The sequence below is a fragment of the Gopherus evgoodei genome, chromosome 6 (assembly GCF_007399415.2).
Source record: "Gopherus evgoodei ecotype Sinaloan lineage chromosome 6, rGopEvg1_v1.p, whole genome shotgun sequence".
In the NCBI taxonomy this organism is placed as follows: domain Eukaryota; kingdom Metazoa; phylum Chordata; order Testudines; family Testudinidae; genus Gopherus; species Gopherus evgoodei.
Window position 1 is genome coordinate 67921374 of NC_044327.1, and position 26965 is coordinate 67948338.

Consider the following 26965-nt stretch of genomic DNA (forward strand, 5'->3'; position numbering starts at 1 on the left):
TCACAAAAACAGTTAGGTTTTAAGTCATTTATACTGTAAAAACATGAGAGAGGACAGAAAATTAGTCCCAAAACTCATGTCTCCAACAAGACCATTCTTGCCTTCCTGCCTACTCCTATGATAGCTCTCCTTTCTGTGCTGCAAACATTCTCAATCTCTTAATTCAAAATCCCTCTTCAAAAACAATCTTCAATCCTGCTTCCCATTCCTTTTTCCCCTACTACGGTATTTACATCTTATCTCTTATTAACTCAATCTCTATCTAAAAACATTAAAATGTGAGCTTTGGATTACTGTAAATATACTGTAAATATAACTTAACAGAAGCTTTATTTCTTTTAATCCTCATCCCTCCTTTTCCTATACTTTTATACTTTTTCTCTGTCACTTTCAAGTTTTATAAAACTGTCCAAGTAAGATTTTTAGCACTTTCGGGATGCAACTGTCTTTTTTTAACCTCTAAAAACCCCTTCCCTTTTCTTTCTGTAATAAAGGTGACAAAAAGCTAACTACTAAGGAAATCAAAACTGGCAACTAACAAAAAATAAATTAATCATATTTTAACCCCTCTCACCCACTAATTTAAAGAAGTTGGTGCATTGCACGACCATGTAGAAAACAAAAGCTATGTAAGCACAAGTGTCTAGAAACTGGAAGATGAAGACATGCTGCCTAAATTATTTATCATGTGTGCTATTCCCTCTTAACAAATCTCAAGCTATTTATTACATATACTTTATGTCATATATTAACCCTTTCTAACTACTAGAGGGAAGCTTTGAGGTCTAAGAAAGATGGTCTAGACACACCAGAAAAAAACTCACAACATTTAAATCAGGAACTGAATTATTCTCCTTGATCAAATCCTTTCAATTCCTGGCTTTTTTTTTTTTAATCATCTGAAAATTATAGTTACCATAAAGTTTTTTTTGAAGCAGAATAACTATTAGTAGTTACTGAAGCAATGACCAAAAGTCCAGGAAGTGATTTGATTCATTCCGTCACCAAGATACTGAAGGTGAAGTGTTAATTTAATACTTGTTTCCAAATATTTATTTTGTACAAGGAGCAAACCAACCAACCAGTGGATAATCATTTGAAATAACTTGAAAACAATTTCTGAACTTGTATCTTTTTAAATTTGATAAACTGATTATGTGCACTGTAGGATGAGCTGGGTGCATGAACTCAACACACACACAGTAACTAGTAGCTGGAAGCCTATGCTGTGACATGGCTGTAATTCATAAAATAATATGTGTAAAAAAATCTAAAAACAGCTGAGAACTTAAAACCTGCTTGGTAACAGACCACAAATCTCACTGATCACAGAATCATAGAAGTGTAGGACTGGAAGGGACCTCAAGAGATCTTCTAGTCCAGTCCCCTGCACTCAAGAAAGGACTAAGTATTATCTGCCATCTCTAATAGGTATTCATCAATAGAGTGTTTTAAGAGCAGATCATACAGAGATTCGATAACCTCCATACACAATTTATTCCAGTGCTTAACTATCCTGACAATTAGGAAGTTTTTCTTAATATCCAACCTAAATCACCCCTGCTGCAATATAAGACCATTGCTTTTTCTCCTATCCTCAGAGGTTAAAGAGAATTTTTTTCTCCCTCCTCCTTGTAATAACTTTTTATGTATTTGAAAACTGTTATGTTGCCCCTCACTCTTCTCTTCTCCAGACTAAACAAAGCCAATTTTTTTTAATCTTCCCTCATAGATCATGTTTTCTAGACCTTTAATCATTTTTGTTGCTCTTCTTTGGACTTCCTCCAATTTGTCCTCAACTTTCCTGAAATGTGGCACCCAGAACTGGACACAATACTCCAGTTGAGGCCTAACCAGGGCACAGTAGAGCAGAAGAATTGCTTTTCATGTCTTGCTTACAACACTCCTGCTAATACATCCCAGAATGATGACTGCTTTTTTTGCAACAGTTTTACACTGTTGACTCATATTTAAGCTTGTGATTCACTCTGACCCCAGATCCCTTTTCACAGGACTTCTTCCTAGGTATTCATTTCCCATTTTGCATGTGTGCAACTAATTGTTCCTTCAGAAGTAGAGTACTCTGCATTTGTCCTTATTGAATTTCATCCTATTTACTTTAGACCAGGGATCAGCAACCTTTCAGAAGTGGTGTGCTGAGTCTTCATTTACTCACTCTAATTTAAGGCTTTGCGTGCCAGTAATACATTTTAACATTTTTAGAAGGTCTTTTCCTAGAAGTCTATAATATATAACTAAACTATTGTTTTATGTAAAATAAATAAGATTTTTAATATGTTTAAGAAGCTTCATTTAAAACTAAATTAAAATGCAGCGCCCCCCGGACCAGTGGCCAGGATTCAGGCAGTGTGAGTGCCACTGAAAATCAGCTTGTGTGCTGTCTTCGGCACGCGTGCCATAGGTTGCCTACCTCTGCTTTAGACCATTTCTCTAGTCTGTCCAGATCATTTCGAATTTTAATTCTATCCTTCAGAGTACTTGCAACTCCTTCCAGCTTGGTATCATCCACAAACTTTATAAGCGTAACACTCTATACCATTATCTAAATCATCGATGAAGATACTGAACAAAACCGGATCCGGGACCCCACTTGATATGTCCTTCCAGCTTGACTGTGAACCATTGATGACTACTCCCTGGCAATGGTTTTCCAACCAGTATGCATCCACCATATAGTAGTTCCATCTAGGTTGTATTTCCTAGTTTGCGTATGAGGTCATGCAAAACAGTATCAAAAGACTTACTAAAGTCAAGCTACGCAACATCAGCCGCTTCCCCCTTATCCACAAGGCTTGTTACTCTGTCAAAGAAAGCTACTAGGTTGGTTTGTCATGATTTGTACTTATCACCTTATTACCTTCTAGATGAAGATTGAACTTGATTATAATCCAAATAAAAAGAGCTCTCAAGTCATGCTTGTAGCTGTCTCCATCGCTTCACACTAACTCAACAGACATTCTAGGCTTCACAGTGATGTTATGGGTTATTGTGTGTGCTGCTGGTGTTGATTTGTGTCTGGGAGAAATATCCTGGGAAATTTGTGTTCATTTATGAGGGTGGCAAATGAGTGTGTGTGCTGCAGTGATGGGCTCTGTGTGTTTGGTGTTAATGTGTATAAATAATGGTGTTGTGTGTAAGTCTTACTGTGCTGGGAGAATTATATGAGCTGCTCCAGTGTGGCAGCTCAGCCAAGTAATCCATTCTCCCTCATACAACCAACGAAATTGTTGTATGCAAATTACCTGTAGAGTAATTGGTTGAGTTACCTCTGATATTACAATGGATTAGGACTCTTGGGATAGCATAGATACATGCCTTATTGTAGCTGTATACTACACAGGTGTAATTCATAAAGTCAAAATAATTAAGAAGTTAAAAACTTGACAGTAACAGACTGCACCATCCTGGGGTTTCAGAATCTGGTGATATTTTGAACAAAACACTCTTAATCATGCTTGTAGCCGTTTCCATCACTTCACAATGACTCAACAGACATTCTAGGCTTCATAGTGACACAGAGTGTCATTTCTGGGATTTTATTACACAGTCAAAAAGGATGCCACATTTTTTGAGAAATACGTACATTCCTTGCAAGCTTTCTGCTGTTAAGTTATTCCACATGATCTCGTTAGCTTGAAGATTTTCATTTTCTTCCAGTAAAGATGTATCAAATACTATTTCTTTTTCTACATTCTCTGGTGATCTGTTACGTATACAAAATAGCTTGAGATTTATATTACACCGTATATGTACATGTGTACACACACACACAAAGTGTAGCTCAGAAGCTAAATATTTGTTCCTTTCTAAAAGATTATATCAATAAAAAGCATATTTTAATCATACTGAAAACAAAAGAAGATCGAAGACTGGAAACATGCTCGCTTTCCTTCAAAAGAAGAGTGCAGTTTTAAAAAACACACTAGAAAATAAAATGAAAGACATTTCCTTGGATTAAGATTATTACATAACTAAGGCTTTTAATGGAACTCCATAGGGGTGTCTGGGTACACAATAACTGATCCAGTTGCAAGTTTAGGACTAACTAATAATATGAATATTAATCTATATATTAGTAACTGACATAAAATAAAAATGCATGCACATAATTCCAAGATCTCACTGGGACTACTTACCCGAGTAACAAATGTGCAAGATCAGATCCATAAAGAACAAAAAAAACCTATTCTTAAGACAATCTTTGCTTGAAATAATGTAGTACATAGCTAATGTTGAGGATCACATTGCTGTGACTCAGAATTTCTAACTCCCACAATTGTGTCTGCTTACATATTTTTATCAGTAATTATCAGAATTTAGTATTTTCTTTTTTAAAAAACGTATTGCTGCATTTAAGACTTCTTTATCATTTAACTAAGTCCTTGGACAGTTTACATACACGGAGATACACACGTCAGACAATCTTACAAATAAGGATAAAGCATTACAGTCAAGTAGCAATTTAAAGGAACCCAACTGAAAACAAACTAAGCATATACCATTTTTCAGTATTAAGGCTTAACACAGAATATGGTTTCTTCTTGAGAGGTAAAAATAAATAAAAGGATTAGAATGGAAAGTTTATACCTGTGAGCTTCTATGAAGCTATTGTACTCTGAGTTAGGGTCTATCTGTTCAACAGAAGTCTGGATCTCTTTATGGACATTCACTATCTCTTCTGTTACAAGACTGGTGATCTGACTGTATTCATCAAGGATTCCTTTTCTGGGGGAAAAAATACCATAATTCATAGATTCAAAGGCCCGAAGGGACCATTATGATCATCTAGTCTAACCCCTTGCATAACACAGGCCACAGAACTCCTCCAAAATCATTCCAAAAGCATATATAATGTACAACATAGCATGTTTTTATGAATTAAGATTTTTTGAAATATATATTTACAAACTAAAAACACAAATTCAGATATTTTCTTATTTTTTCTAAACCTTTAGTGTGAACCTTCATAACACTTGGCATTCTTTAATATACTAAAGCACTTAGTTAAGATTTTTAACCCTGAATTCAACAAAAAGGGGTAAACTTTTGTTCTTGTTCCTAGTTTTCATTCTTCATACAGTTTTACTGATATTAAAAAATTCAGCATTTTCTTAATATTCTTATTCTGTTCTGCTACTGCATTTTAAGTTACATCTCTGAAGTAACTGATGTAAAATTCAATTATGATAACAAACAGAATTGAGTGCTCTGCAGTTAGTTGTTCCTATAAATGGCTACAGAGAGAGAGAGAGAGGAATCGGATTGTACATTATTGGAAGAAATAAGACCAAAATATGGCCCCTAAATCAAAGGCACTCTGTGAGAGGGAGGGCTCTGGGAGCATATTCCCTACCACCACCTCAGTGCCTCCAAACAGACAAATTAAGGAACCACTAACACAAGCAGCACTATTGGTTACTCGTGACACCATATATCATTACCAAGGAACAAATGCAGCTGTACTTCATCTGAATTCCCCACTGATCATTTTATCATCAAAATGTAGAGCTGCAACACTGCCTCACTGGTTTAATAAAGAATGAGCTAGTTCAATCTAAGAATAAAATATGGCACAGTTATTCTCCATATTACAGGCCAGCGTGCATGTGACCCATGGGACCTTTTGCTCTCTATCATTTTAACTAATGAAATCTCCTCTCTGAACTACTCAATGCAGAGTTCGTGTACGTTTTATTTTATTACGAGATCACCAGAAAAAGAACACGCATGCTCATGTCACATTTCAACATATATACAACAGTAAATAAGGAAGTGTTATTTATCTCTTCTCATAACACAAGAACTAGGGGGGTCACCAAATGAAATTTAAACAGAAGGTTTAAAACAAACAAAAGGAAGTATTTCTTCACAGAGCGCACAGTCAAGCTGTGGAACTCTCTGCCAGAGGATGTTATGAAGGCCAAGACTATAAAAGGGTTCAAATAAGCACAAGGTAAGTTCTTGGACGACAGGTCCATCAGGGGCCAGAAGCTGGGAATGAGTGACAGGGAATGGATCACTTGATGATTAGCTGCTCTGTTCATTCACATGGGGCACCTGGCACTGGCCACTGTCGGAAGACTGGATACTGGGCTAGATGGACCTTTGGTCTGACCCAGTATGGAGGTTCTTATGTTCTTATATCTATCAAACCAAAAAACCCAACAACAGGAATATTTAATTTTTGGAATTCCATAGCCATTTTCTATTTTACCTTTTCACACTTTCAATATTAACTTCAGCTATCACACTGTGTTCAGAAGGAAGACAAAAAAAATTTAAATACTGATCACTACTGACCAACCAGAGTGGAGTGCACAGAAGGAACATTAAACTATTTGCCCTGTCATAATTTTTCAGGTAGATGCTTATGAACCCCAAAATGTTGCTTGCCTGGATTTCCTCACTATTTGAATAAACAGTGGAGGCAAGACAAAAATTGAAGTTCAATCTAACATTGGAAGCTATTTAAAAAAAATTAAAAATACAAGGTACGTGATTTATTTGAGATGAATGTAAAAAGAAGTGGGCATTTAGGAAAGCAAATATTTAGACGTGTCTTAAAAAACGATACTTGTAGAATGGGTTAATTGCCTATTTTCTATAATAGTTTCTGTGATAAAGATCTTCTTCCCTTCAGTTCTAGGCATTTTCTTTCATTCTATCATCAAGTTGAAGCTATATTACATCTTACCAATTAACTATAGGGCCACCTGTCCATAAAACCAGGATTATTCAACCATATCTTATGAAGGTGTCCCACCTCCCCCACACTAAAGCCACCCAGATCCTAGCCTGAAATGCCCTGTAACATAAGCTTTGGTTCCACCTTAGACTCAATGTTATCCAATAGTAGCAATGTTCCAGTGGAACGCCACTTTACAAAGAGTATTCTACTAAAAAGGTGATTATTTATAAATGGCACCTTTTTACTATAAGATCTGATCCTGTGTGTATTCAGATATCCATGTCTACTTTAGTGACAAAACTAAATTTTTACTGCTTTATACTCCTGTTGGTCCTGCAGATAAGAGAGAAAATGCTGGATTCTATCCCAACATGTGCATCAACAGAACTATTTATGAAAATTACAGAGATAAAGTGGGTGAGGTAATATCTTTTATCGGTCCAACTTCTGTTGGGGAGAGACTCAAAGCTTTCAAGCTTACACAGACCTCTTCTTTAGGTCTTGTAAGCTTCTTTTCCACAAAATGAAGTTGGTCCAATAAAAGATATTACCTCAACCATCTTGTCTCTCTAATATCATGGGACCAACACAACTAAAACAACACTGCAAACAACAATATTAAATTACAATCATTTACAGCTACGGACCTCCACTGATGCTACTGCGACTACACACTGGTGTAACTAAGGGCCTACGGTGGCCCAAACACTATTACTGGTGATGATTAAGTTAAGAACTTGGCCCGATTCTCAAAAACTCTATAGAGATTGTGTCAGTAGGGCTGGCAATTAGAAAATCCAACTTGCGTACATGTAAATTATGCACACTTTGAGAAGGATTTTCAAAAGAACTCAGTGGTGGTCTTATTCTCAATGGGAGCAGAGGTAGGCCAATACTCAGAGCTTCTGAAAATCCCACATCTGATATGGAGTTACTGACACGATCAACATGGTCTCTGTAGATCAATCCTGGTCAGCCAGGTGGAAGAAACTCTCAGCAGCTGATGGAGAAGTACAACTCAAAAAGTAGCTGGCTAATTTGGGTCAGATGGCTAACCGTCTCTCAAGACCCAGGGAGAGAAAGGAGCGGTATATCTACACTGCAATCAGATACCATCAGCTTGCCCATGTCAGCTGACTCAGGCTCACAGGGCTCAGGCTGCAGGGCTATTTAATTGCAATGTAGACTTCTGAGCCTGGGCTGTAGCCTGAGCCCTGGGACCCTCCTACCTTGCAGGGTCCTAGAGTCTGGGCTCCAGCCTGAGCCTGTGTCTACACCACAATTAAACAGCCCCTTAGCTTACATCCCATGAGCCCAAGTAAGCTGGCATGGGCCAGCCACTGGTGTCTAACTGCAGCTGGTACCATTGACAAGAACTGGATTTTTTTCCCTGCATCGTTTCCTACAGAGATCACAGAATTCTATTGTACCAAGTTAAGGAAGCAGCAATTTGTCCTCACCTATTCCTTTCTTTCTAGTCAGACATTAGGAAGGAACAGGAAACAAGATGATCAAGGAGCAAGTTGTTTCGTGAAATCAGTTTAATTCCTGACAAGTTCTGATCTTAAAGGATCCCACAGTGTCCTCTCCATAGTCCTTGAGAATATATACTTTTTTCAGGAGGCTTCTTCCTTCTTCTCCTATTCTAGTAGCTGCTCTCCTCGCTAACCCAAACCCAAATTCCTCCAACTGGTCCTTGTGACTCACCCTACTAGCTGACAAAAACAAAAAACAAACCAAACTAAGACCAAAACAAACACACTATAGGCACAAGTGAGAATGGCTGCAGGGCCAGGATCAAAGAAGTCAATGGGAAAAGGGTTTGAAGGGAATTTTATATTTAAATGAATTTATGTATGCCCTGTTACACTAATCAGTTTGTCCAGACCAAGTCTATTGCATCCCAGGAGCCTGGGGGCATACCAAGAAGTACAAGAGCTAGAAAAAAGTTTCTCATCAGAAGCTGGAGTCCTGCAGGTCAAGCTTCTTTCTGAAAACCGGAGCAGAAGTCCCTAGGGAGCCAGGCACGTCACTTTCTCACTGCTCGGAGTCCATGCAGGTTCAGCAAGACTGTCCCACATAAGCTGAAATGAGTGATGCCTTACATCTAAGGTATATTTTGCCTTTCTATTGCTCATTTGAGCAGATGTAAACTGAGTGCATTTAAAACCACTCCTATTTCATGTAATCCCAGATAAGACAGAAGGAAATCTAGGCAGCAATGATGTGAACAGAAACAGTACATAAACATGAAATCACTGTGCTCCGTGATTGACACTGCTGTCTGTGATTATGATGAAAAGGCAGAAATCACAAGACAAAATTAGGGTCATCTGCAGGATTAGCAAATATGAGTTTAAATTAAATGATTCATTTCAAAGTTTTAAAAATGAAGATTGAGGATTTACTCAAAAAACCTAACTAATAATTTTAAAAGTTTATAGGAGGAATGCCCTGTCTTTGACATGTCCACATATTCCCTTAAGCCTGAAAAACATGAAGTCCCATTTATTTGAATAGACTCTCTATAGAAAACTGCCACCAAAACAAACACTGACTTTTTTGGCCATTCCATTTTATGGCAATAAATAACACTGGTTTATTATTTTCTAATAGTACTAAAATAAAAATTAAATGGGATATTAAATAAAATTGACATATTTCAAATCAAAAGCAAAAGTAAAAGATTATCTTACAGTGCTTTAACCATTTCTTCTTGCATCTTCTGTAACGAATCAAGTAACAGAGGAAGCGTAGTGTCATAGTACTGGTGCTGATGTAACTGTGCTCCCTTCAGTGCCAGCACATACTGATTATGCAGCATGTGAAGTTTCATAGTGGCTTTATCGTAACGATCTTTGGCTTTTTCAGTGTCTTTTCCTGAACGAAAAGAAAAAGGGAAAATTCATACAGTGATCTAACAGCACACTATTACATCACTGCTTGTTAATTATACCAGAAATGAAGTATTCACAATTGCATTTTAGATCCATGACAAATTCACCCCTTTTTGCACTTCTAAAACTTTAGGCAGATAGTTAAAAAAGACTAACCCTGAGAATTCTTTTAATTCTTGCATTGGCCCAAATTCTGCTCTTCTTACCAATGATTAAATATGGCAACAACCCTCAGTGAATTTAGTGAGCTTTTGTCTGAATAAGTCTTGATTAAGAACTGCAAGATTTGGTTGACTGCTTTTCAAAGGTATAGCCTAATAGGAGTTTATGAAAACTTCGCAGCTGCTGCCTTCTAATATACGGCAAAAATTACAATAATTTGATGGCATATAACAAAAATACACAAACACTACGAATCTATACATACAATGTTCAGTCTGCTTCACCATTTCCTACCACAATATTCAATACTTATGAAGTCTCTCAAATCGCTTTTCCTCCACGTTATCTTCTTTTGAAACTGGAGATTAACTCTACTCCACACTTCAAAAATCCAACTGAAAATTATCTAATTATCCAAGACTCTGAGGTACAGATCTGAATTTTTTATTCAAATCTTCCCTAAAGACCCTTCTAACTATAGAGGGCATTTTCCTGTGCATCTCCAGTGTTTTGTCTTATGTGTCTTTCTTTCAGGCCAAGATGCTGCAATAACTCCATGGAGGCAGAGAGCTTCACCCATACAGAGCTTATTACAGGATCAGAGCCTTAAAATACAACCTCTCCAAGGCAACACGTGTTTTAATATTTCTGACACACTCTTGATAACAGTAGTGTCTTGTACAAAGGCAAGCATACAATCAATACTTAAGTAAATGATAATTAATCTCTCTCTAAGAGGCAACAACTACTACGGTTACATAATGCAAAATACTTTAAAAAACACAAAACAATATTTGCATTTCTAGCAGTTTGAGATTGTAATATTTTTAAACAGTTTCTGAAAATTTTGCCACTTAAAGTTCAATGATCATGACCATTATAATGCATTTTTTAAAAAAAAATCACTATCTTATGGGCAAACAAAGCTTGTACTAAAGCTATCAATAAAACCCTTTGCCTCCAACCAGAAAAATTCAGGCTGTGGAACCACATTTCCCAGCTTCACAAAGGCAGTAATTGTGCACAATTGTTTTAAAAGATAACTTGTTTTCACGTAATAAAACTATTTTTCCAATTACTTACCTGTTTTTTCCCATGTAGAAGGAACAGATTTCTCAGGCTATAAAGTGATCTAGATGAACCCTTCGCATTCTGTGTACCAAACAGAAATCATGTACATCTCCACACCTTCACTAGTCAACTCTTTATCTTAGGTACCTAAGCTAACTACTTCACCGTCCACATCAGGATCGAATGAATTCCTAAACTCTCCAAAAATTAAATTGTTCGAGTTACACTTTACATAGAACTTCTACTCTGCAGAGTCCACATTCTTAACTGAATACCTCTGCAGTACTTTTTCAGGGTCACAAATGTTAGATGCTGTGTTTGCCCAAAGAAGAACTAGCACCTCTACACTTAAGTTAGGTCGGCATAGCTATGTCAGTCAGGGGTATTAAAAATCCCACATCCCTGAGCTCCGTATCTATTCTGACCTAACCCCCAGTGCAGAAGCAGGTTTATCAATGAAAGAATTCTTCTGTCAATATGGGTATCATTACGCAGAGAGGCAGTGTTCAAAACCAATGGAAAAATATCTTCAGTCAGTATAGGCTGCATCTGCAGTATGGGATAATGCCGGCATAGCTATGGCAACCTACCTATGCCAGTAAAGCCTCCATAGCATAGACCACGGATTGGCAACCTTTCAGAAGTGGTGCGTCAAGTCTTCATTTATTTGAGGTAATTTGAGGTTTTGCGTGCAGTAGTACATTTTACATTTACAGGGGCTGGCACATGGAACCCCAGACTGGCAATGGGCTGAGTGGACAGGCAGCTGGGACCCCAGGCCAGCAGCAGGCTCAGATCACTGCCGGTCTGGGGTTCCGTCCATCAGCCCTTGCCAGTTGGGGTCCTGGTCACTGGCCCTGCTCAGCCCGCTGTTGGCCTGGGGTTCCGTCCATCCAGGCCAGCAGCAGGATGAGCAGGGCTGGTGGCAGGGACCCCAGGCCAGTGGCAGTGTGCCACAGTAAATCAGCTTGCGTGCCATCTTTGAAATGCATGCCATAAGTTGTCAATCCTGGGCACAGACATACTCTTATGCTTCAACCAGAGAAAGCCTGTATTCATGTTGCCTGAAGAAACCAACAGGCAGTTGTTTTTAATTTTTATAACTGTTATATTCACTGTTCATCTCTTGGAAAAGTAGAACACCTTTTGCAGAACAACACAGAAATCAAAATACTTAACATTCTTTAGAGAGTTTCCATATACAGAACTGCCACACTACCAATATTTTGCTACATGCAAATTATGATATATATAGATATATGCAGCTGTTCACCCGATGCACCATGATGACCAAATGCACACAGTTGAACATATTCGTGTTGATCATCATCACATTGCTGCAGAGACCCTCAATATTGCAACACCCTCAGAAACGCTACTACAAAGGACAAATTATTCCTTTTATCTCTAACTCAGATATGTAACTGCTTTCCGTAAATGATTCCTTTATAACACATCACAACTCATTTCAGAATAAATCACATTATTAGTATGCACTCTCAACTTTTAACTAACAGCTTTTGGACTCACTATTAATATAAATAACTCAACTACAAGACTATATCTAGATTGAATTTTTTTGCCAATAGAATTCAGTGAAGCAACATGCACAGTTGATCAACTTGTCAATTAGCAGTGAGGAAAACATCCAAGTTCTCTTTATCTTTATAATTAATTTCATAAACAGATCTAAATATAATTCTATTGCCATCACTTATTAACAAATCTGTTTAATGTTATAGTAAGACTGCATATACAGCATGCTGTGCTATAAACATTATTATAAAGTTGGCAAAATTCAATTATGCAAGTTTGACATTTGCATGAGAATCTGGAGTGCTTGTTAAACTATTCTACGAAGTCAATTATTTCAGTTTTTATTATGAACTTTCAAAGTGTTTATTGATGATGATGATGATGTTCGTCCATCATTGTCGATGAAGACCTCAACAACTCATTCGTTCGATGACCGGACTCTGTGCGTCCGAAGATGACTGATCCGTCTGATTTGGGCGTGGAACGTCCTGTCACACGTCGGGCAGACATGTGATGGCACTGTCGATGATGTGCGGGCAGCTCTAGACTTGGGCAGCTCACGCTTTCTTTCAGCCTCAGCAGTACTCCTCGCCTCAGAGGTATTACTCCTGTGTGAATGAGGCTGTGCCATGCTGGACAGTTCACTGCGAGGGTTTCCCATGTGGTGGTGGTGATCTCGAGGGACTTCAGAGAGCTTTTCAGCATGTCCTTAAACAGCTTCTTTTGTGCTCCATGGGAGCGCTTTCTCTGGGTGAGTTCTCTGTAGAAGAGTTGTTTAGGAATGCGCTCGCCTGACATTCTCATGACATGTCCGACATATCTGGTCTGGGCTCTCATCAGCAGTGTGGGAACTTACAGCAGACTGGCTCTGGTACAGACTTCAGTATCAGGCACTTTGCCCTGCCATCTGAGTTTTAGAAGCTTTCGCAGACAGGAAATGTGGAAGTGACTGAACCTTCGTGTATGACTCCGATAAACAGTCCACGTCTCACAGGCATACAGCAGAGTTGGAAGCACTACTGCTCGGTAGACTTTCACCTTCGTTAGTAGGCTGATCCCTTGACATTCCCAGATGTTAGAGCGCAATCGGCCAAATGCAGAGCTGGCTTTAGCAATTCAGCAGTTTACTTCATCACTGATTGACACTGCTCAGGAAAGAGTACTGCCCAGGTATGTGAAGTGGTCCACTGCCTGAAGTCTCTGTCCATTTACAGTGATGGATGGTTCTGAGTATGGAGCGTGGGGAGCTGGCTGGTGCATGACCTCAGTCTTCTTGATGTTAATGGTGAGACTGAAGTTGTTGCATGCAGATGAAAACTTGTCCATACTGGCGTGCATTTCTGGCTCTGTACTAGCATTCAGAGCACAATCACTGGCAAAGAGAAAGTCTCCAAGTACAGTTTCCTTCACCTTGGTGATGGCACGCAGTCGCCTCAGATTGAATAGTTTCCCATCGGTTCTGTACTTCAGGCCTACTTCTTCAGTGCAGTGTTGAAAGGCATCAGTCAGAGTGGCAGAGAATAGCATGCTGAACCAAGTGGGTGCTAACACACATCCTTGTTTGACGCCGTTGGTGACTGGGAAGGCCTCAGATGTTTCACCCGTCATCCAGGACTCGAGCCATCATACCGTGATGAAATTGACATACCATTTGTATGAATCTGTCTGGACAGCCGAATTTCGACATGATCCTCCGCAGGCAATGGCGACCGATAGAGTCAAATGCTTTCGTGAGGTCCACAAAAGTTGTGTAGAGTTCACGATTCTGCTCTTGACATTTCACCTGTAGCTGACGCGCAGTGAAGATCATGTCAATAGTCCCACCTCCCTTGCAGAAGCCACACTGTGATTCTGGCAGTAAGCCCTGCTCCAGGTGAGTGATCAACCGGTTCAACAGAACCCGTGCAAGAACTTTCCCCACTACAGAGAGCAGCGAGATTCCACAGTGATTGTCGCATACCTGGCGATTGCACTTCCTCTTATAGAGGTGCACGATGGACGCGGGTCTCTAAATTCCTGTGGAATGGATCCCTGCTTCCAGAAAGACTGAAACAGCTCAGTGAGTTTCCATAGCAGCATGGGTCCACCGACTTTGTACACCTCTGCTGGGAAGGCATCTGCCCCTGGGGCTTTGCCACTTGACAGCTGGTTGATGGCTTTCTTCACTTCGTCCTCTTCTGGTGAGGCATCCATGAAGTCACTGACTGCAACCTGGGGCATCTTGTCAATGGCCTCATCACTGATGACTTTGAAGCAGTTCTCAACTGCCCCTCAATGTTCAGCCCATCTCTGGAGAATCTGCGTCTTTTCTGTAAGGAGCACAGTGCCATCAGAGTTCAGGAGGGGAAAGCTCCCAGAAGACTGTGGATCATAGAGAGTATTGAGGGCTTCATAGAACTGCTTATAGTCATTCCTATCCGCGTACACCTGTATTTCATCTGCTCTGGTGCTCAGCCACAAGTCCCGCATTTTGCGTAGTCGGTTCTGTACTGTTCTGCGAGCGTTGACAAAGGCGGTCTTCTTTGCTGCTGAGGATGGATCGTTCTGATATGCACGATGCAGGCGGTGCTTCTCAGCAAGTAAGGCCTGGATTTCGGCCTCATTTTCGTCAAACCAGTCTTGCCGCCTGCATGTGGAGGGCCCCAATATCTTCGATGCAGCTGTATGGACAGTGTTGTGGAATCGCTCCCAGTCTCTCTCAGCGTCATCCTCAATACGAAGATCAGCAAGCTCATTCTCTAGGTCTTCCGCTAGATTTTCATGATGCAGCTGTTCTTCAGCTTCGACACGTTGATCCTTTTGAGAGCCTTACAGCCCTGTGGTCGTCTCATCGGCATGATACAGAGCTTCATTTTAGATACTACGAGTTTATGATCCGTCCAACAGTTAGCGCCGCACATAGCTTTTGTAACCCTGACATCTTGTCTGTCCCTTCTCCTGCTGATGACATAGTCCATCAGATGCCAGTGCTTGGAACGGGGATGCATCCACGAAGTCCTGTTATGGATAGGGAGGCGGAAAACCATATTGGTGTTCAGAAGGTCATGTGCTGCACAAGTTTTCAGCAGTAACAGGCCATTGCTGTTACACCTTCCCACTCCATTTTTCCCCGCTGACTCCTTCCCAGGCTGCGGCATCGCATCCGACTCTTGCATTAAAATCACCAAGCAGGATCAGCTTGTCTGTGTGGTGCCATGATGAAAGCAGAGCATCTAGTTCTTCATAGAATTTATCCTTCACATCCTCTGGGTTGGTCATTGTGGGAGCGTATGCGCTGATCAAAGTAGCTTGTTTTCCTTTTTGAAGCGGAAGCTGCATTGTCATGAGACGATCATTCACACCCTTGGGGGGACTGGCAACTTTCCAAACAAGATGATTCTTGATGGCAAAGCCAACTACAGATTCGCGACGCTCATCATTGCTGAGGCCATTCCAGAAGAATGTATAGCCTCCACCTGACTCGGACAGCTGTCCTTCATTAACAAGGCAAGTTTTGCTAAGGGCTGCAATGTCAATGTTGTGGCATGCAAGGTCTCTGGCGACAAGTGCTGTTCTTCTCTCCGGTCTGTCTGCTGTGATGTTGTCCAGTAGCGTGCGCACATTCCATGTGCCAATGGCGATCGGTGTCACTAAGTTTTGTTTTTGTTTGACCGCTTTATGGGATCCCTGCCAGTCGCAGTATGCTGGCCAGGGTAAGGTGAAGCAGGCAATGCTTAGGGCATCTTTTCTAGCCCCCTTCTCATTCTACTGAGGTGAGTACTGCAATCCTGAACAGGGCTGCTCAGTAGCTCAAAAAGACGCCGAGCTCCACTGCTGCTTCGATCAGTGAGGAACGACCATTATATCTGAGCCGCCTGCGTGCAGGTCCGCGGCTACAGCTCCCAGTGTATCCACACCTACTGCTTCGTTGCTCGCCCATTGCCACAGGACTTGATATGATATGATGTCGAGACTTGCGCGTGAACTGGATTAAAGTGAGGGAGAGTTGCGAGACGTCAACCTCACTCTCTCTTCCCAGTTCCTATCTGTATCCAGTGGCAGGACAAGAGTCGAGATGGCTGGAGATAGGGCAGGACGCAATGGATGACCAAGACGCCTACATGTCTTGTCATGCTCTTGAGATGAGGGTAGCCGATGAGTCTGAGATCCTTGGTGAGTTAGGGCCTGTCTACCCATTGCATGCAAAGGCTTGAGCCAGCTGACTGAGGAAACCTGGTTCAATGGTCAGGAAGGCGGTGATAGCAAGCCTTGTGGAAGTGTTTATTACATATGGTATAAACATCATACTGTACAACATGGTAGTCCAGTATTTTTAAGAAGTATTTTATTTCAAAAATTAAAGATGGCAAATGGTCTCAGCATCATTCCAGTTCTTAAACCTATACATTCTGCGGTCCTTTGCCTTCTAGAGCCCAATATTTACTCTGAATAAAACAGCAGAGAAACTGAATTATTACATTTCTTTACAACCATTAATATATTCAGCTCACTTTCAAAATGTACACTTGAGTTTTACATTAAGGCAAAGAGCAAACAGTTCAAAGAACCTGAGTCTCAGAAAATAAACTATGTGAAAAATTTTGTTCTACTTCTGTATTTGCAGACATACTGTATCAGCAAGTGTAGGTTAATATGCAAGAAAGTGACTCCGATTCTCTTTTTTCTCTTCTGTACCCTATAACTTTTTATACTTCATCAAATGCTACAAGTTAAAGCTCAAATTTGGAGAGGTGTTAAGTACCCGCAGCTACCACTGACAAGAAAAAGAATTCACATGTTCAACACTTCTCCAGATTTGGACTATGTGGTTCATATGGCAAAATCCTGAATTCATAAGTCAGTGACAAAACACCCATTGACTTCAATGGGGGAAGGAATTCAGTCCTACACTCTGCAGCTAGGTATTTGTTACACAAGGTTAAATATACAAAAGTAACAAGCACATACATAATATGCTGGTGGATGCTACAGAAAACGTTTAGAAGGACAGATAAGTTCTATCACATATACCATTTCCCCAGCTAGCTTAAATGTTACAAAACGGTTACATTTCTATGTTACACTTCTATTTTCAATTCAGCTACATGATAATGTACAGCCAACAAATAATTAAGGCTTATACTCTTTGTTGTTGCAAAGTTAAGGCCCAATTAAGCTTTCAGTTACAGAAAATCTTTCCCTTTAGTAAAATGTATATCATGTGTGCAGTATCATGCAACAATGAAAAGGAAAAGGAAAAGCAGAGGGAGATGCACCAGGACATAATGGGGCTTCTCAGGCAGCAAATACACACTGCAGATTCTTGTGGGTCTACAGGTTCTCCAGGCTCCCTCTGCAGCCCACTGGGAACTCCATATCCGAACTTCTCCATGCACACCCCTAACACTCCTTGTGGCATCAGGGGCCACTGCATTACCCTACTAGTGCACCGCAGCGGACATAAAAGACAATCATAGCTTCACATATATCAACTGTGGCTTTCACAGGTCAGCATACATGTAGCTGAAATGGACATCAATGTACTTTCCCCTTCATCAGTTCCATTAATGTATTAAGTTTTTTAGTTTTATATTCAGACATGTACCTCAAGCACCACATAACTCCTCCTAGGCCCAAAATAACAGCAGATTACAACAAAAAACACATTACCATGGCACACTGTTAAAGCAGTCTTTTAAAGTCTCCATGAGCTGTATATCTCCCTGTTCAGCTGATTAATTAGCCATTGTGTCTGGCTGTTCAAACTCAGCAGACAGAGACTCCACTGTCACTCCAACAGACACTTTTTTCCCTTTACTTCCCAAATATTATGCAGGACACAACAGGCAGCTATAACCACTGCGGTATTTTTCTCATCGAGGTCAGATCTTGTGAGTTAACAACCCCAGCATTCTGTCCATTCTTGGGCAGCAGAGTCTGGGCAGTTTGTTTGTTTGTTTTTTTGCTTCAGCAATTTGGGTGTGGCAGTCCAAGCTGCCTTTTTTTTTTTTTTTTTTTTTTTTTGCTTGGGGCTGCAAAAATGGTAGAGCTGGCCCTGCCTCCAATCTACCTGAAGCACATTCAACTGTCACGCTACATCTTCTGAGCCAGTAGCTGAATCTCTCCTGATTGTTGTCGAAGTGGCCAGTATATAGGTTCATGCACCAGGGTAGCAACAGTAGGCTGGGCCCTCCAGGATCACTACTGGCATTTCAACATTCCCAACGGTAATACACCAGTTGAGAAAGTCCCTGCTTGTAGCTTTCTGAAAAGTCCTGTGTTCTTAAAGATGAGAGAGTCATGCCTCTTCACTGGCCAGCCCACACTGATGTCAGTGATTATCCACCAATGCTTGCATCATGATAGAAAAGTAGCTGTACCTTTCAACCTTTCTGTTGCTGTACTCTGTGGCAAGGTGGTTTGGTGCCGAAATAGGGATATGCATGCAGTCTATCATTCCACCGCAGTTTGGAAATCCCATTGCTGCAAATCCATCTAATATGTCCTGCATGTTCCAAGAGATGCAGGAGGCGATTAACGATCCCCATATGCTTGTATGACAATAGCACTTGCAGTGGGTTTTCCAATTCCAAATAGATTTCCTATTGACCAGTAGCAATTTGGCATTGCTAGTTTCCACAGTGTGATCGCCACTTGCTTCTCCACTGTCAATGCAGCTCTCATGTTATTGTCCCTGAGCTCATAGGTGCTGACTTTGTGGGTGCTCCGAGGCTGGAGCACCCACAGGGAAAAAAATGGTACCGAGCACCCATCTGCAGCCCCATTAGCTCCCCTACCTTCCCCTAGTGCCTCCCGGCAGGCCCCACAAATCAGCACCTCCTCCTCCCTCCCCATGCCTCCTGCCCACCGCAACCATGCAGCGGCGTGCAGGAAGCTGGGAGGGGAGAAGGGAGGAGCTAGGACACAGCACGCTCAAGGGAGTGGGCAGAATTGGGCAGAAAGAGTTGGGGCGGGGGTGGAGTGGGGGCAGGAAGAGGTAAGGCAGGGCTTTGGGGGAAGAGGTTGAGTGGGGGTGGGTCCTGGGGCAGAGCCGGTGGTCAAACACCCCCCAGCACTTTGGAAAGTCGGCTCCTGTGCCTGAGCTGGGAGACTGGATCATGCTCAGTGCACAGAGGCAGGAATGTGACCTTATGGATCTGAGCATTCTGCAGCCACTCATCGTCATCTCAAGCCTGCATTATGATCAACTGATAGTTGATCTCTCAGTCCTCATTTCCAAAGGAAACCTGCACCACACTTTCAAAAGACAAGCCCGGGAGCTTCAATTCAAAACTTTGCTAGACACTAAAAATCATGAACTAGGGAGAGAGACTGAACGTATGGCTTATTACAACAATCTATAACCCTCTAACAAGTCCTACCAGCTGCCTCCCCCACCCCTTCCTTTTCTCCTATGACTGAAAGACTATTAATGGGCCTCTTCACCTTAAATGGTCCCTTGAAATGTGTGTTAATAAATCATGTTAAACTATCCGCTCCACATTGTATTTAGCTGTAACACTGAATATGTTTCTCAGACCTGAAGACGTGCTCTGTGTAAACACGAAAACTAGTCTCTCTCACGAATTGAAGTTGTTCCAATAAAAGATTACTACACTTTGGGTTTGTCTACACTAGCAAGTTTTGTAGCCAAAAACTGACTTTAGTGGTAGCGTACACACTGCAATGTGACTTTTTTCAGAAAAACACATCTAGTTATGGTGACAAAACACTTCCATCCCTCCGAGAGACTTTTGTCTTTTCCCCTCCCTTTATTGTCAACAAACATGCAGTGTAGACACCATAGGGTTTTTTCCGATTTTACTGGCCTCCAGGAAGTATCCCACAATTCCCAGGCTGCCGCTCCAGTCAGCAGTTTGAACTCTGCAGCCCTGCAGCCAATCCACCCCTCCGCCTTGCAAGCCCCGGGAATTTTAAATCTCATTTCCTATTTGCTGGCTTCCCAGGTGAGCATGGCTGGCTCTCGCACCAAACATGCTCCCACATGGACCACCACTGAGTTGTTGGATCTTATCAGTATATGGGGAGAAGAGTCCGTTCAGTGCAGCTGCGAGTGACCTGCAGGAATCCGGGACACATCTGGGCAAATTTCTCGAGGCTTGTGTGAAAAGGGTTATGATGGGGACACGCAGCAGTGCTGAGAGAAGATAAAGGAGCTGAGGCAGGCATACCATATGTGCAAGAGGCAAACCATGGCTCCAGTGGTGCACCTAAGACTTGCTGCTTCTATAAGGAGCTGAATACTATCCTCCGTGGTGACACCACCTCCATTGCCGATAGCCCCATGTATACTTCACAGGCAGCAGAAAGACGGGGTAACCTGCAGGCTGAAATTCTGGATGAAGAAGTCAAGCTAGAAGAGGATGCCTGACCCGGTGGGTCAGACAGCCAGGAACTTCTCTCTCCAGAAGTGCTCAATGGGGAACATGAAACAGATGAGATGCTGGGTAAGTTGCTGTGGCTTGTGTAGGGAATCGAAAAGTTGGATGCAGGTAATGTTTTCTGTGAGCTGGACATTGCCCTGTGTAACTAATCTGCATGGCCAAAAAGGGTGTCAATGGACATCGAGACCTGCAGGGAATCCTCCAGAGGGAGGCTCTGGAAAGTTTCAAAGAGGTACTTGTGACATAAACAGATAGCTAAGGGTTAATGTTCTTTTACCTGTAAAGGGTTAACAAAGGGAACCAAACACCTGACCAGAGGACCAATCAGGAAACAAGACTTTTTCAAATCTGGGTGAGGGAAGGTTTGGGTGTGAGTTCTTTTCTTCTTTGTCTTGGTTCGGTGACCCTCTCGGCTCTGAGAGTGATCTTTCTATCTCCAGGCTTTCTAATCTTCTGTTTCCAAGTTGTAAGTACAAGGATAGTAAGACAATAGGTTTATATTGGTTTTTTGTATTTACATGTGTGTAGTTGCTGGAATGTGTTAAATTGTATTCTTTTTGGATAAGGCTGTTTATTCATTTTTTCCTTTAAGCAATTGACCCTGTATATTGTCACACTGATACAGAGACCATTTTATGTCTCTCTCTTTCTTTTTATATAAAGCTTTCTTTTTAAGACCTGTTTGAGTGCTTTTCACTGGTTAAGACTAAGAAACGAAGGGAGGGGGAAAATCTCTTTGTGTTGGATTTACTAAGCCTGACTTTGAATACCCTCTGGGTGAGGGGGGAGAGAGATTTGATCTCTCGGTACTTGTGTTTCAAGGACTTGAAGCAAGGAATCTCCTAGAGTACCCAGGGCAGGGAAATCTGGGAGGAGCTAAAGAGGGTGGAATCCCTTGGTTTAGATTCACAGAGCTTGAATCTGTATCTCTCTCCAGGAACCCAGGGAGGGAACACCTGGAGGGGAAGAGGGAGAAGGGAAGTGGGTTATTTCCCTTTGTGGTGAGACTCAGGGCATCTGAGTCTTGGGGGTTCCCTAGGGAAGGTTTTGGGGAGACCAGAATGAGCCAGACACTGGAATTCTGGCTGGTGGCAGCGATATCAGATCCAAGCTGGTAATTAAGTTTGGAGGTTTCATGCTAGCTTCTCATGTTCTGAACTCTAAGGTTCAGATCTGAGTAGGAGAGTTATGACAACTTGTTAATCCTCTGCCACAGATTCCAAGGGATTGCAGCCTTGTTAGTTCCCAAATTGTAGGAATCTGTACCATGCCATTTAGCAATCACTGGAGCTGGGACCAAAGCGGCATAGAGCTGAGCTGCATGTAGACCAGGCTGAAAGCCGCCAGCATTCAGCAGCTGTGCCCTGGTTTCTCTTGTCACCTGCAGCAGCGAGATGTCAGCCATCAGGTTGGCCGCCTGTGAAAAATTGTTTTTATACTGAGTTCCCTGCAAAGCTACCCGGCAAGCCGTGACCTTTTGTCCGTATGCACAATCACCTTCCCTCCAATTCTAACTCTCACCATGATTGGGGTGCTTGCAGAGCTGTGTGCCTGCCTAAAGTCTCAAAGAAAAAGTGATTTCTGCTAGGAAAATGCCCTTCTTACTAAAATGTTTCAATCATTTGCTGGAATGTAACAATCTCTCTTCTGTTCAGCACACACCTTGAAAAACATGCCTCGCACTCCCGTGGACCGGCTTTGGCAGATAAGGAGGAACCCTAGGCACAGCAAAGAAGACATGTTTCGGGAGGTGCTGCAGCCCCATGAGAGACAGACCAGGGAACGGAAAGAGTGCTGGGAAGCTGAAAGGCAGGACAGAAAAGAGAATGCTGCATTTGCTAGGCAAGCAACAGAGCGGATGATAAAAGTTATGGAGGATCAGACAGAGACGCTCAAGTCTTTGATACAACTGCAGACTGAACAGACCCATGGCCAACCTCCATTGCAGCACATGCAGATGTACAATTCTTTGCCAACTCCACCCCCTCTATGCCCACACATTCCTTTCCACTTCACAGCACTCCTGAGTTTTCCCATCACTGCACCCCATCTCACAGTTTACATAATGAAAGCTGGAGCTACACACAGTTGTGAGGTTTTACCCCTTTTAACAATAAATAGAGGCTAAGGTATTTAATGGTACAGTGTTTTTATTGTGTTCTACAAAAGCATATAGCAATCAATTCCCTCTCAGGAACAGGCTTCTAAAGCATTGGGCTGCATGGATCTTGGGCCCCAAAATTGAACATGCATGCACCAGGGAAGCAACTCCCATGCAGACATGTGTTAGTGCCTCTCATTATCAAAGTGGTTCCTCAAAGCCTCTCTGATGTTAATAGCAGCCCTCTGGGCTCCTCTGACAGTCCTAGCATCTGGCTATTCAAACTGTGCAGCCAAGCGCTCTGCCTCAGTGCTCCACACCTGAGTAAACCCTTAGATTCACACAGATTATGCAAAGTGCAGCACGTGGCTATGACCACGGGAATATTATCCTTGTTAAGGTCTAGCCTGCCATTGATACACCTCCAGTGAGCTTTCAGATGGCCAAAGGCACATTCAATTACCATGTAGCACCTGCTCAGTATGGTGTTAAAAAGCTCCTTGCTGCTGTCCAGGTGCCCTGTGTAAGGTTTCATGAGCCAGGGCTGTAAGGGGTAAAATGGGTCTCCCAGAATTACTATGGGCATTTCCACATTCCGCACTGTGAACTTGTGGTCTGGAAAGAAAGTCCTTGCCTGCAGCTTTCTGTACAGGCCACTGTTCCTCAAGATGCATCCGTCATGCACCTTTCCAGACAAGCCTGCATCGATGTCCGCGAAACGCCCCTGGTGATCCACAAGTGCCTGCAACACTATGGAGAAGTATCTCAATCTGATGTCCTTGTGCTGCAGGTTGGGAGATAGCTCAGCACATTGCTCCATGAAGGTTGCTTTTCGCATGCTAAAGTTCTGTACCCACTGGTCATCATCCCACACCTGCATGACAATGCAATCCCACCAATCAGTGCTTGTTTCCCCAGCTCAAAAGCAATGGTCTACCATATGCAGCTGGCTCTGTGAATGCACAAAGCATTTATAAGTTGCTGCCATCCATATCACACTTGGGTGCCTGCGATTCATCCTTTGCTAATTTTGCGAGTAACTCTGCGAGTAACTGTGCTGCCATGCACAATGTCCTCATGACATCTAACAGCGCATCGGAGAGAAGTACAGGATCCATCTTCTATCACTGCAGATGCTTGCACGCACTACAAAGAATGACAGTTGGAAAAAAAAAAGCATGAAAAGAAGCCAGAAAGCTTTGGAGGGGTGGGACACAAAGCGTGCATGACGGTACACTTTGCACATCCCAGGATGTGCCACGCTCTGTTTCCACATTCCCACAACACCTAGCAACGGATGGTGTTGCTAAGCACTGTGGGATACATATCCACAGTCCATTGCTCTTACTGTCAACAAAGGTGCCCCGAATGATCACAGAAACCCCCTTGGGAGCTGCCAACCGATGCGCCAAGACTACTTCTATCCCTGTTTTCCCTGCCAGCTTAGGACTTCAGCACCCTGTCATGCTGAGCCGGACACTCGTCTACTTCAACAAAGATTCAGAGTCCGAATTACCTGCCCCAAAGCTGCAGGTTTACCTGAAAATAGCTCCCAGAAGTGTGCTTGTCTTTAGCACCCAGATGCCCAACTCCCAATGGGGTCTAAACCCAAATAAATCTGTTTTACCCTGTATGAAGCTTATGCAGGGTAAACTCATAAATTGTTCGCCCTCTATAACACTGATAGAGAGAGATGCACAGCTGTTTGCTCCCCCGGGTATTAATACATATTCTGAGTTAACTAATAAGTAAAAAGTGATTTTATTAAATACAGAAAGTAGGATTTAAGTGGTTCCAAGCAGTAACAGACAGAACAAAGTCAGTCACCAAGCAAAATAAAATAAAATACGCAAATTATGTCTAATCAAACTGAATACAGATAAGATCCTCACCAGTTAGAGGATGCTCCTTTTACAGGCCAATCTCCTTTTAGCCTGGGTCCAGCAATCACTCCCACCCCCTGTAATTACTGTTCTTTGTTTCAGTTTCCTTTAAGTATCCGGGGATGGTGGAGCGGCTCCTTCTTTAGCCAGCTGAAGACAAAATGGAGGGGTCTCCCAGAGGTTTAAATAGACTCTCTCCTGTGGGTGGAGACCATGTCAATAAGCTAGTCCCAGATTTGGACCTTAGCGTCCAAAATATGGGGCTTAGCATGAAAACCTCCAAGCTTAGTTACCAGCTTGGACCTGGTAAAGCTGCCACCACCCAAAAAATTAGAGTGTTTTGGGGCACTCTGGTCCCCACAAAAACCTTCCCTGGGGACCCCAAGACCCAAATCCCTTGAGTCTCACAACAAAGGGAAATAAACCTTTTCCCTTCCCCCCTCCAGGTGTTCCTGGAGAGATACACAGAAGCAAACTCCGTGAGTTTAAACAGAGGGACTCCACCCTCCCCGTTCACAGTCCTGGAAAACGGGATTACTTCCCTCTTCACCCAGAGGGTATGCAAAGTCAGGCTAGTAAATCTAACACACACAGATTTCCCCCTGACTTCTTCCTCCCACCAATTCCCTGGTGAGTACAGACTCAATTTCCCTGGAATTCCCCACTAAAGAAAAACTCCAACAGGTCTTAAAAAGGAAGCTTTATATAAAAAGAAAGAAAAATACATCAAAATGGTCTCTCTGTATTAAGGTGACACATACAGGGTCATTTGCTTAAAAGAATATTGAATAAACAGCCTTATTCAAAAAGAATACAATTTAAAGCACTCCAGCAACTATACCTATGTAAATACAAAAGAAAATATATAAATCACTATCTGATCTTTGTACTCACAACTTGGAAACAGAAGATTAGAAAGCAGGAAATAGAAATCACTCCTCATAGCCGAGAGAGCATACAAGCAGAAGACCAAAGAACAAAGGACCCCCACACAAACTTCCCTCCACCCAGAGTTGAAAAAATCCTGTTTCCTGATTGGTCCTCTGGTCAGGTGCTTCAGGTTACCTTTTTTTTTTTCAGGTGAAAGAGACATTAACCCTTAGCTATCTGTTTATGACAGACCACCTCCTCACCCTGTGTAGAATCCAGTCACAAAACGGAGATTTGGAATCACAAGGGCACGTCATATGCCCATGCATGACTCAGGACCTGCAGGCAGCAGTCATTACCCACATTCTACCTTGAATGTCCTCAGGTAGACTTCTTATGTGGATTGGAGTCTTCCAAGCTCATTTGTCTGTTAAGTGCTTCTGGATTGAGCACTTAATTTGCACATTCCTTTCCCAAGAAGTGACCAAAAGGGCTACTTAGAAATCAAGCAATTATACAGCCAGTGTTCATAACTCTGAACACACAAATGGTGCCTGCATACAACTAGGATGAACATAACCAGTAGATCATAACCTTTACATGTAGCAAAACCCTATTTCAGTTATATCATACATACATTTATAAGCACCCCCACCCCATAAAGCCTTATGGGGTACACTGTTACAGGATACATATCCACAGTCCATTGCTCTCGCTGTCAACAAAGGTGCCCTGAATGTGGACACGATCTGTCGACACAGGGAGCAAATGTAGACATGCCTTCATTCTTTTTATAGCATAATGTTTACAAAACACTGCTTTATTTCTGCATTATTTGTGAGTGAGTAACTGTATATGTATCATGTATTCCATGTTTTTTTTAGCCCTTGCATATTCCATATAAAGTCACTGCCCCCTAGCTCAAAAATATAAAGATATCTTGGGTCCCAAAAATAAGTTATTGGCAGCTGTAGCTAAGAAAAATGATTTCTAGAATAAACTGAAAATATTATGCAATACTTCTCCGTATTAGGTTTGGTAATGGGAGCCAACAGCTGATGATTCAGCTGTCATGATAAGGTTAATCTGAAAAAACATTAGGGTGACCTCAACAAAATAAGCTAAATCAGTGAAGACTCTCACACTGTTTAACACACAAGGCCAACGAGTATATCGTAATCACATTGTTGGCGCGGACTGACAAGAGTTCTTTGAAAAGCAGATATTGATCTTAAGGTGTAATCTTAAACTATTTCAAATACAAAAAGTCAAAGAAAAAATACAATTTCTCATTTGGTGTTCTTTTAACATTAGTGCAGAAGTGCACAGCTTTATCTAGTTATTAGTTTCAA

The 26965-nt window shown here is 41.9% G+C and overlaps 1 protein-coding gene across 11 annotated transcripts in view; it reads right to left on the reverse strand.

The window, feature by feature from the left end:
• Positions 1-26965, reverse strand: part of FER (FER tyrosine kinase) — a 435712-nt gene that overhangs the window by 336159 nt on the left and 72588 nt on the right. For 9 of the 11 annotated variants that reach the window (XM_030565791.1, XM_030565792.1, XM_030565793.1 and 6 more), the window contains 3 exons: positions 9406-9589; positions 4609-4746; positions 3605-3724 (listed from right to left, as the gene is read on the reverse strand). In XM_030565791.1, the coding sequence (XP_030421651.1) occupies positions 3605-3724; positions 4609-4746; positions 9406-9589 (442 nt within the window). Of the gene's footprint in view, positions 1-3604; positions 3725-4608; positions 4747-9405; positions 9590-23572; positions 24007-26965 lie in introns of those variants that run through there. The other 2 variants (XM_030565797.1, XM_030565802.1) reach the window with 2 other exon arrangements.